Raw genomic sequence first — 12,214 nt, 5'->3', positions numbered from 1 at the left:
TGGTTTGTAGTTTAGACAATCTCTAGGAAAACATTTAACTTTTGAATGAACTCGAACAATATAGTCCAATACTTCATGTTTCAATAAAATATTTAAGAATTACCTTCATAAATCATTATGATGACAATAAGATGGATTTTTTTTTACTATATATTTTTGACTTTATAAAATTAAGAAGTCCATATTGGACAAATCCAAGCATTTAAAAAACAGTTATTACTTTTTACAATCCATGTTGTCAAATCATGTTGATGTCCAATCATTTCCCCCATCTTAGATTAGTTTTCTAAAACATATCTAATTTACGTTTTTCAACAAATATATTTGTTTTCATGTTTTAATTTTGTATATTCCAAATGTTTATTTAAGATCTCCCCCCGCAGTTATGTATCATTTTTAACATCTGTCATTTATGTATTTATTTATTTTTTTATTTTCACTTTCACTAAAACATTTTTCTCTAACTACATTTCCATACAACTTCATTTTGCATGTTCAAAACCTTTTGTCAGATGTTTTTATTCATTTGCCTTTTGGACTAAGCATCTGGATTTAACTGCAGATCGTTTAGTCAATCATCTATGCATTCAGACATCCGTCCTTACTATGGTGACTCTTTATCACCTCTGCGATCTGTCAATGCTTCAGGTGTGTGAAACCAGGCCAGTGATGCCGCTGCAGGCGTTTGTCACCAGCTTTGTCTCTGCCTCCTTAAAAGGGACCTGCCCCTTTAACCGCGTGCCGTGGTCGTACTGCTAATGCTCGCTCTGGGGGTTTTGTGTAGGACTCCCCCCACCACCATCCCAACACCAGCTGTGGAGCTATCGCACAGCGGAGCGAGGGGAAGCTCCGGACTTCAGCAGGAGCCGCAGCTGTCGCGTCCACCCACCGCAGATCGGAGCCCAAGTCTTTGTTAGCAGATGAGTTGCAGCGCAGGGCGATGAGATCTCGCTTGGATGTTAATTTCCAACGCGAAGAGCGCTTCATCCTTCCGCGGCTGTGTGTTTACTTCCTGACGCAGGATTCTTCGCCGCAGCTGAAGTTTTCTGGAAGACTTAAAAATGCAGAAAATGAATTTTCTTGTATGTTTATTTGCTGCTCGGAACGAATTGTTCCAGGTGGAGACGCATCAGTAGTGTTTTCTAACTGCTTCCATCAAAGTTTCTTGCCGTGTTCTGCCCACCTCCCCCGGCTTCAACCCACGCCGCTCAGCATGTTCTGACAGCCCGCAAGTAATAGTTATCTCCAGGCTCCTTCTTCATCGGGGTTACAGGTAGGGCAACCTGAGCCGACCCGCCTCACTACTGATCCCCGCGGATCAGCTCCGGGAAAGCGGCAGCCTGTGTTGAGCTCAGCGCGCTCCCATCATGGATCCCGCTGGATGTAAACATCTACCCGCCTGGGTCAGGTCATCATCTGGGCTGTGGAAAACATATCTGGGATTACTGGTGCTGCTTCATCTGGTGCTTCACGCCGGGGCTTCGTCGGCGCCCTGCGATAAGAGCTGTTTTTCAGGGAAGTGTGTCAACGGGAGCTGCGTGTGTGACCACGGCTGGGTCGGAGATCAGTGTCAGCACTGCCAGGGAAGATTCAAGTAAGCCCCGATGCCTCACTTTGTAGACTTTAAAAGTTCTGCTTTCATCTTTTACCTAATCATTACTTTTTGTTTTGTATCTGTCTACGAAAACTGGGTATTCACTATGCCATGCACAGGGGCGCCAGGCTAGAGGGGTGCCAAATGTTGGTGGGAAAATTGTTTCTAAAATTTTCAGTATTTTAAAGCTGTTGTTAATGTGTGAATAATATCAATAAGAGTAGCAAGACACTGAATAGGTGACAATAAAGGGGGCATATGCCTCAGAGTATTACTCCCATAGAGATATGATGGGTAACTAGTGCCACATCAAAATAAAGATAAAGTATCTTAATGTACCCTTGATATATTATTACTATTTAACTGGATGCTGGTAATCTATTATCTGTGCATGAAAGCAGCACTTACTCTTAGTCAATGAACACAACAAGCAGGCGGGACATGCGTTAAAAAATGACAGTATTTGTTGTGACAACAGAAACTGTCAGATTGCTGACAGATTGACAGGACTCTCAACATCATAGATTTAGGCACCAATTTGACTTCAATTTACTGGATGGTAAATGAATAAATACTGTGTTCAGATATTTTTTATGACATTTTCCACAGTAGCCTATGTCATGTTTTACTTTCAGATTTGGGTAAACACAAACTGTGTTTATTTTATGTCGCCTAACATAACACATTTGTCCATGTTGTAATTCCATACTTTTCCACATTCCTCAATCATTTCTGGGTGATTTTAAAGTCTGAATACAAAACTTCATAGATGATACCAATGCCAGATAATTTTAGTGCTCTGACTTGAAATATTGAACAAAGGAAGAAAACAAGAAGAAAGGAACAAATAAATTTAATCTCTCCATCTCGTTGTAATCTGTTGATGACAATGACAAATAAATCTTATCTTCTTAAATTTAGTAAGCAATGAAGGAAGGTTTGAGCAACAACTTATGGATTTATTGGATTTAATAAGTATCAATGGATGGACTGACAGATCAACAGATGGATGAGATGTGTAAGGAGGAATGGATGGGTTGATAGCTGGTGAAATGGATGGATAGACAATAGAAGGGAGGAATGGATAGAGGAACGAATAGATGATAGATGGAAGGATGGATGTTAGCAGGGAGAATCATATGGGTGAAGTTTTAGAAACGGAAAGGGGAAGTTGATAACAGTGTGGAGTTTTGTCAGTAAGACTTTTCATTCTGTGTAAGGTCGATGGCAAAAAATATTGTATCTGCAGGTAGAGGTGCTTTCCTGTCTGAAGACCTGAATTAAATGGGTCCTTCCAGATATTTCTCAGCAGACCATTGTTACTCAAATAAAAAAAGTTAATTAGAGGCTGGAGCATATATAAAGAAGTCCTGAAATTGATTGGCTGCTGAGCTAAATTGATTTCAGATGGTTTAAAATGGTAAACAACACCAGACACACGTTGAAGATAATGGAAAACTATTTCTTGAATAGACTGAGCTGAGGATTATGGGAAACATTCAGTTAATGATCAGCTTTAGAGTGATCAGAGAGGTTCTACAGTTATTTATGACAAGAAGACGCTAATGTTAAGCCTAGCGATTGGCCAGACGTCCCCGAAATGTCCCAATCTAGAAAAACTCAAACGAGAAAACATTCTGTAGACAGATGAAGACATTATTGTTCTGTTTTGGTTGATGTTGAGAATTTTGTTCATCAACCCTAAACATGATTTAGTTTGAGAGTATGGTAGTAGTTGAAGAGAAGAGATCCAGTTGTTCAAGACATACTGTTCTTGATATTGGTTATCAACTCCATTCTTCTCGCTGCTGGTGCACCAGTTGTACACTGCTTGTACAACTGGATTATTGTTTTTAACCGCCTAATAACCATTTTCTACTTTTTGTAGAATGATAATGTTAAACAATTTCTTTCACTTCTGACACGGATATCTGAGGTTAAGTATCGGCCAATACTGATCCGATACAGAAAAACAGCTGAATCGACTTAAAATGTTTCTTTTAAAAAAAAAACCCCCAAAAAACCTAGACATGAATGTACTGAATTACAAATTGGTAACTCTGCACCAGTATAGCACTTAAATCCACCAACAGCTTCACAAGCTTTATCAAATATGTAAAAACAACTTTAATTTGTCAAGTCTGTGAAATTAGGAGTAGAACAGCCAATGTACGGTAATGTAAATAATAAAGAAACCGAAACTGACTATCTTGGTCAAACATGTACAAATAAACTGCAGCAAGCTTTCCTTCAAATGATGCAGAAAGTGCAATTAAGAAATCTGAAAATAATGGAAAATAAATAATGATGTCGCTCAGAAACAAAGCGCAGAATTAGACTGAATAGATTTGACCTTACCGATCAGGGACATTGTCACTGATACTGAAAAACAATCTACATTGAGTATCGGGACCGATACTGACCAGTCCATATATCTGTTTTTTCTAAATGCACTGCTATGATTTCTCACACAACTAATGTAATTTTTAAGCAGAAAAGTTGCTGGTTGTTTCATCTTTTCCTGACCAGTCTGGTTGGCGCTGCTGTATCTCACAAACACAAGGTGTTTGCTTCCAGTTAAGCTTTTCTTCTTGTTAGAAAACCTGCTGCTGCTACAGGAAGAAATGTTGTACTTTCTCTCTAAGTGAGAGAACAACTCAGACAATTAAATCCTGTTCTAACTCTTTTTCTGTCTGTGGCCTTATTCACCGCTCACATACTCCAGGGAGGAAGAGGTTACCTTGTCACCTCACTTACAGCCTGCTCTGCACAAACATGCAGGAAGTCATGGCAGCACTTCAGTCTGAGCTTTTCTCTCTGGAGGATTGCATCGATTTATTTCCCTCTTCTTTGTTTTTTTTTTTTTTTTTTTTTGGTCCGTGTGATTGTTTGGATAGAGGCAGACAACAGATAACAGCTGTAGGCTGAGTGACAGTCAATACAACAGGGATGCTTTTGTTCTGGTGTCTGCACAGTGGCCCGTTACTCTGCCTTAACACTGAGCGCTTCTTAAATGCTCTGAGTTCTCCTGAAGTCGAAGAATAGCTGTGCTATTAAACACTTCTCCAACAATCAAGTCTTCATTTTCAAGCTTTTTATTGTTTGTACAAAAACAGTTTTTGACAATTTAGGTGGTTAAAACATTACAAACATGACTGGAAAAATCAAGACAAAGTTTTTTGTCAGAAAATTTACCTTTTTATTACTGGTAAAGGTGAAAAAAGTGTTTCCATTATGGATTTGTGATGTAAACCAATTTTGATACGGCTAAAATAACCACCCCATTCTAGAGCTAAAACCTTTTAGCAAAAATTGTATATATTTTTTAATTAGTGAATTTCCATTAAACGCATTTATTTTTTAAATGTCCAATTGCACAATTCCATGGTCAATGGAAATGCTGCTAGTGTGGGTACGTCTACTATTTTTTCCCTCTAGAACGTTTATTTTTCAGGAACCTCAACGACACAAAACCAAACACTGATATTTTCCTGTTGTTCTCCTTCAGCCATGAATGTAAAGAGTCATGTTAAAAGATGTTTCATTCCTGAAAACCTGACCGTTTTTGGAGCATTTAGTTAGCAAAAATGTTTTTACCGTCTGCTTATTGAAGACAATGGCATCATTTCATACGACCCATCTGCCCTTTTCATTTCATCGCCAACTGATACAGGAACGCAACTTCTCCAGGTTGTCCTGGAGTTTCCTTTCTAAAGAGTCCCAACCCATCCATCCATCCATCCATCCATCTGCTTCCGCTTATCCGGGGTCAGGTTGCGGGGGTAGCACTTCAGAAGGGAGGCCCAGACTTCCCTCTCCCCGGCCACTTCTTCCAGCTCTTCCGGGGGAATCCCAAGGCGTTCCCAGGCCAGCCGAGAAACATAGTCCCTCCAGCGTGTCCTGGGTCTTCCCCGGGGCCTCCTCCCGGTGGGATGTGCCCGGAACACCTCACCAGGGAGGCGTCCAGGAGGCATCCTGACCAGATGCCCGAGCCACCTCAACTGGCTCCTCTCCATGTGAAGGAGCAGCGGCTCTACTCGGAGTCCCTCCCGGATGACTGAGATTCTCACCCTATCTCTAAGGGAGAGCCCAGCCACCCTACGGAGAAAACCCATTTCGGCCGCTTGTATCCGCGATCTTGTTCTTTTGGTCATGACCCAAAGCTCATGACCATAGATGAGGGTGGGAACGTAGATCGACTGGTAAATCGAGAGCTTCGCTTTTTGGCTCAGCTCTCTCTTCACCACGATGGACCGATACAGCGTCTGCTTGATGGCAGACGCTGCGCCAATCCGCCTGTCGATCTCCCGCTCCCTCCCCGCCTGAGATACTTGAACTCCTCCACTTGGGGCAGGACACCCCCCCTGACCCGGAGAAGGCACTCTACCCTTTTCTGGCTCAAGACCATGGCCTCGGATTTGGAGGCACTGATCCTCATCCTGGCCGCTTCACACTCGGCTGCGAACCACTCCAGCGAGAGCTGCAGATCACGACCTGATGAAGCCAAAAGGACCACATCATCCGCAAAAAGCAGAGATGAGATCCTAAGGCCACCAAAACGGATCCCTTCAACACCTTGGCTGCGGCTAGAAATTCTGTCCATAAAAGCAATGAACAGAATCAGTGACAAAGGGCAGCCCTGGCAGAGTCCAACTCTCACCGGAAACGAGCCCGACTTACTGCCGGCAATGCGGATCAGACTCTGACACCGGTCATACAGGGACCTGACAGCCCGTATCAAAGGGCCTGGTACCCCATACTCCCGGAGAACCCCCCACAGGGCTCCCTGAGGGACACGGTCGAACGCCTTCTCCAAGTCCACAAAACACATGTAGACTGGTTGGGCGAACTTCCATGCACCCCCCAGGACCCTGCCGAGGGTGTAGAGCTGGTCCAGTGTTCCACGACCAGGATGAAAACCACACTGCTCTTCCTGAATCCGAGGTTCGACTATCCGACGGACCCTCCTCTCCAGGACCCCTGAATAGACCTTGCCAGGAAGGCTGGAGGGTGTGCTCCAATTATAGAGGGGTCACACTCTTAAGCCTCCCTGGCAAGGAGTCCCAACCATTTGTGTCTTTTTAATATTGCAAACATTCTTCTAAAAAGGGTTAACCAGGCAGAAAATCATTATGTTTAGAAAGAATATCATCAAAAAGTCTGAAGAAGTATTGATGGAGAGCCACTTTAAAAATGTATTTAATTTAAAAAGCAGATCTGAGAGGAACCAGTAAGGCATGAAGGCTAACTCTGGATCTTTACTGTATGTTACTTTGGCAGCAGCCAGTGTTCGCCTGAGGAAAGTAGAGTTGGCTGGTGAAAGTCGATTCATGGTATGTTAGTAACCACTGCTCCTCCTCAGGCTTTTTAACTTTCTCCAGATTCTGATTCGCTCCTATTCAAGAAATAACATTTGAGACATTTTTTTTTATTATTATTGATCTTGGAACATCAATATAACTGTGATTTTAATCAGTTTGTCAGGAGAAAACTACACTTTCAAGATGTATATGGACTTTGTTGTTGTAAAGCAGCCTTTTAAATCATAACAAGTAGGTTAAAGTTTGACTCTTTCATGGTGAGTAAATCTGCTCCCTTTGACCACTTCTGTGTTTTTTTTAGCTTAAAAGTAATTGTCATGACAAAAAATTAACAGAAGATTTTGGCTTCGAATTCATGGTGTGTTTTTTTTTTATTTTTGAGCTAGATAGATCTTTTAAGGGTTTACAACTGTTCACATTTTCCACGTTATTTCAAAACTAAAACTTCAATGTATTTAAAAAAAAAATTTAACATATAAGCAAATAAATGTGATGTTAAAGCAAAATGATTCAGTTACAATGTAGTTTTCTAATATTTCTTTCAATTAATATCTGAAAAGTGTGGCAAGCATATACATTCACATTGTTTATTCTGATACCCCCCAAAAAGAACGGGTTTGAGCTGATGGGATGAACGCAGTCTTTCAGCTCATAAACAAAGGGAAGTAATCAGGCAAATATGCTAGCCTGTCCCCTGTTCAGACCAGTAAATATTTTCAGAGTGATATTACAGAAGAATCCAGCAACGCACTGTGCACCTCAGCAGATGTAGATAAATCTATTTTCCGAATGTTTAGCTTGAACGAACCCTCAGCATTAATCTCACTTTGTCTCCTGAATGCAGAGTGCAGGCAGTCAGAAACGCTGGAGGCAACAGCAAGCGAGCTGAAGCTGATCAAACATTCGTAGTCATTATCTCCCAACAGAAATCCAGAGATCTGGAAAAGGACGGATTCTAATCAGTAGAGAAGAAAAAGACAAAGAAATTGAAAAGTTGGAGTTTTTCGCTTCAATACATGCTAAACAAAACAACAAAGCATCCACAGCATGAGATCCGTGTAGTGAAAACTGCACAATTTTTGGTCAGTGTGTGGATTAAAGTAATATTCCCCTTTCATCCTAAAGAAATTTAGCAAATTAATTTTATTCCCAAAATGGGATTATAGTTTTGGATTAAAGTAGTCCACTTCCTGACTGATTTAATCTGATATTAATACTGTGAGCCCTGAAAATCCCTCTCTGTGATATTGGAATCCATTATAGTTACCAGCTCCCCTCATATGTCAAAGACTCTTTCTGTAAAGTTTTCTATACCTTATACCTTATATATACTAAAAGCAACCAGTCTTTTAGGAAATACTCATTCACTATATAATAGATTGGAGTTGGTGTTGCATAATTTCTAGGGATGCAACTATTGATTATTTTTCTAATCAATTACTCTATCAGTTATTCTGATGATTAATTGGATAAGAAAATGGCAAATTCTACAGATTTTTAATTTAACCACCTTTTTATACAACATTAGGAATACATTAATAATAATAAAAAGTATTGCCTAAATGCAATATAGCAGAATTCCTTTAGTAAATGTGAACTGGGTTAAGGTAAAACTGTCACTTGAAGAGTTTAGGCTAAGACATATTTACAGACAAAGGTGTTTTTATCTTAAATTAAAAAAATTCTTGTACATTCTTGGTTAAATTAGAACTCTGAAGATGTTGGGTTATTTTTTTAGTAAATGGTCTTTTTTGAGTTTGAGCTCTCCGGTCAACAATTAATTGATTATTAAATTAGCTTAGATTTGTTTCAATAATTGATTAATTACAATTAGTCCAATTAATCACATAATATCCAACTCATAAATTCAGCCCTAATAATATTTGCTTAATATGAATATTGTTTAATATTGCTACAATGACTGCAATTTATGCAATCATTATAGCCTAACAACAATGGCATTGATTTAAAACATCAGGTATGAGGCTCTTTTTTTTAGAACATTAAACTTTTATGAATTCTCAAAGAAATGGTTATTACAAGCTTAAAAGCAATAATTCAAGTCAGGGCCTGTATTTCAGTTACACAGAGGCCATATTTGAAAGGAAACCTTAAACATTTTGAAACTAAACCAGTTTTGCCAAAGTGTTCAAAATTTCATTTAGTTCAGATAAAAAACACTTTAAACATTCAGTTGTCTTTACAATAAAGTACTTCTGTGAGAAACCATAACAAGTTTGTGTACATCGAACCTGCTTGGATTAATGAAGAGAAGAACCAGAGAAAAGTAAGAGCAGAACAAATTTTTAAGAGAAAGACCAGCAGAGAGCTTTTTGACATCAGAGTCATCATCTGCTAACACGGCCTTCATCCTGCCATTTCACTCTGTGTGTGTGTGGGGGGGTGTTTGTGCGTGGGGGTGTGTATGTGTGTGTATTTAAGCCTCCAGCAGCGCCCGGAGACAGCGCTGCGGCTTGTACACACCATGCAGCACCAAGCTGTGGTGTGTGTGCTAGCGTTAGCATGAGTGTGTGTGGGAGGGAGGAGCACCACACTGCCATCTGTCCAGTGTGAGTTAATCCTGCCATGATAAGAGTGAGAGCAAGGTCAACACACACATGTGCACGCCCACACACAGATACACAGTTAGATTGGTAGGTGTGTTACATGAATAATATTCCCCCATGTGTTTCTCCCTGAGGCATTGGCATCTTTAAAATCAGAGGAAAGATTTTTCTATTCTGACGTCTCTGGGCTGTTTCTGCAGAAGCTTCGGTGTTCTGTCAATTTCTAACATTATTTTTAGTTTATTGAAGCAGATCTTATTCTGCTTCAATAAACAGTAATCAGTATTTGTGTTTTTGCTTTAAATGCAGCAGAAACCTGGTCACAAATCCTGAGGGATTTTTCTAAACATTAGATGTTTTAAAATGCTGACATTCTCCTTGATTTTTTTTGTCTTATTAAATCATATGCATTTACATTAATTCTTTGTACCACATCCATTTTTCAAATGAAATTTTTTTCTGAAATTGTTTTATGTACTTACATTGCAGAATAAAGTGTTTTATTATCATTAGTTTTGCCTTGTTAGTTTTTACTGTCATTAATAAAGGTCATTTTGACGATTGGCGAACATTGTCTGCCAATGCTTAGTGAATGTTTGCAGCTAGACGTCAAAATGAAATGACTTTAAACACCCAGCAGACCTTCAGCTTAACCTCTAGCAAACCATCCAGGCAGCGATCACAGCGTCCGCCAGACGTGGAAGGTTTTATTTTGACGTCCGCTGAGTGTTTCTCAAAAGTTTGCTGAATATTCATGGCAACTTTCAGGGGACGTCTGAGTGGTCATGGAAACCTCTTGGTGAATGAAAATGAACGACAAAATAAAATTTTTGTTTTAAGTGCAGTTGATTAGTCAATACTTTGTAGAAACTACAAAGTTGTCAAGTTCAAAGTACTCATGGTTCATCATTTTGTATTTTTACAGATAAAAATGGCAAATATTGTAAAATGTTTTATTTTATGTATTTATTTTTGTATTCTTTGCAGTTCCAAAAAAAGCTGCGCAGTCACCATTAACATTTGTTCAAATTAACAATTTTGTTTAAAAGATTTCAGTAAATCCAGAGGATATGCCAGTATGCTTCTCCCACTGTTTTAAATCAAATATGCATTTTCATTGTTAACTTGCCACAGTTCAGAGCTTCATCAAATCAGAGCAATAGAGATCAGTTTTCTCTCCAGTTCAGAGGATGTAAAGTTAGATTTTTTGCACTTTGTTAGAAGAGTTTAACATTTATTTGAAACTCAAACTTCCATATGCAGGCAAACTTTTTTTTACTAAGTGACATAAAACAGTGGAGTTTAACTGTGTTTTGGTCTTTTTTGAGTTCTCATGCTGTTCTGATGCTTGGGTACAAAACGTACAGGCGATGTTGAAGAATTAGGTGACCTCTGAATGTTCTGGGTTTATTGGTGGGTGTAATTGTGGATGAAACACACAACTTTTCAGACTTTTATTTGTAAAATTGATGAAACTCAAGCATCCTTTATCTTCCACATCACAATTATGTGGTACTTTGGTCAGTCTGTTGAATACAATCTAAAACAAAAACAAAGGATAGTAATTTAAATTTTTCATAGAAGACATTCACTTCAGGTTATATGACACATATTTTCCTAACTTCTTCTGGTTTGATGTAGACGTGTGTATATCACAGCTACTGGATCTAGACAGACAACAAGCCCAATAGGTAGAAACTAGAGTAAAAACAGATTCAACAGCCATCCCTAAACAGGTTGATGCTCCAAACCGCTCTTCAGTTCTTTCTGCCTTTTTCTCTCCTCCTCTGTCTTACATAAACACACAGGAAGACGGGACTGAGTGGAGAGCCTACCACAAATATTATGTCTGAGATGGAGGGAAAAAAAGTTAAACTGCATGAGTAAACAAGAAGACACAAACAATGTGGACTCTGCTCTCTGCAAACACACCCACCTTCCATATGCTCACAGTCCCACAAAAAAGACAAATACACAGAAACTCCAGATACACACAGGAATAACAGCACAAATGCATACAAAAATACATTTTGGAACCAATTTGAGATTTTTTTAATATAAGGAAAAGTCTTTAAAGGGTGTTTTTGTGTGGATTACCCGGTATGGACAGTCACAGAGTGCTCTGATGGAGAAAAATGGGAGAGAGAGGAAGAAAAAAAAAAACAGAGGTCTAAATCCAATGAACCCTGCTGGAAAATAACTGGCGTGTCAGCAGAGGATGTAAGGATCAGTAAGTCCTGACTGACCACCCCCACACACGCATGTTTGCGAATCATTGTGGGGACTTTCCATTGACTTCCATTAATTTCTACAGCCTAAACCTTACCCTTATCCTTACCTTAACTTTTACATTACATACCTAACCCTATCCCTAACCAAAACTCAATTCACACCTTAGTCCTAAATCTAACCCCTGTCCCAAAAGCATTGTTTCCCCTTGTGGGGACCAGGCTTCGGTCCCCACAAGGAGCAGTTAGTCCCTACAACATAGTATGTGTCAGGAAAATGTTCCCAAGGTATTACAAACAAATGCTCACAGACACACACACCCCATGCCTACACCACTGCTAATGAGAAATAAGCTCATACTCACTCAGCCGTCTCTTTGAACTTGGGTTCATGTATCACACTCTATATTGCAAATTGAGGTTGTTTTCACAGCTGATAGTCCCTTAGACTCAGTTCAATTTGAGACTTCTACATTTTCAGCTGGTGCAGTTCACTTTAATGTT

At 39.5% G+C, this 12,214-nt stretch overlaps 1 protein-coding gene across 9 annotated transcripts in view; it reads left to right on the top strand.

The window, feature by feature from the left end:
• Positions 1-645: 645 nt before the first annotated feature.
• The window catches only part of LOC102221619 (attractin-like protein 1), a 361,245-nt gene continuing 349,676 nt past the window's right edge, over positions 646-12,214 (top strand). For 3 of the 9 annotated variants that reach the window (XR_002752045.1, XR_002752046.1, XM_023327068.1), the window contains exon 1: positions 654-1,594. Coding sequence is in view for 6 of the 9 variants with exons in the window: in XM_023327068.1 (XP_023182836.1) it covers positions 1,368-1,594 (227 nt within the window). In the remaining 3 variants the exon portion in view is untranslated. Of the gene's footprint in view, positions 1,595-12,214 lie in introns of all 9 variants that reach the window. The other 6 variants (XR_002752047.1, XM_023327069.1, XM_023327067.1 and 3 more) reach the window with 4 other exon arrangements.

The sequence above is a fragment of the Xiphophorus maculatus genome, chromosome 22, assembly GCF_002775205.1.
Source record: "Xiphophorus maculatus strain JP 163 A chromosome 22, X_maculatus-5.0-male, whole genome shotgun sequence".
Classification (NCBI taxonomy): Eukaryota; Metazoa; Chordata; class Actinopteri; order Cyprinodontiformes; family Poeciliidae; genus Xiphophorus; species Xiphophorus maculatus.
The sequence above is the reverse complement of the archived record's forward strand: the minus strand, read 5'-3'. Positions and strand labels throughout refer to the sequence as shown.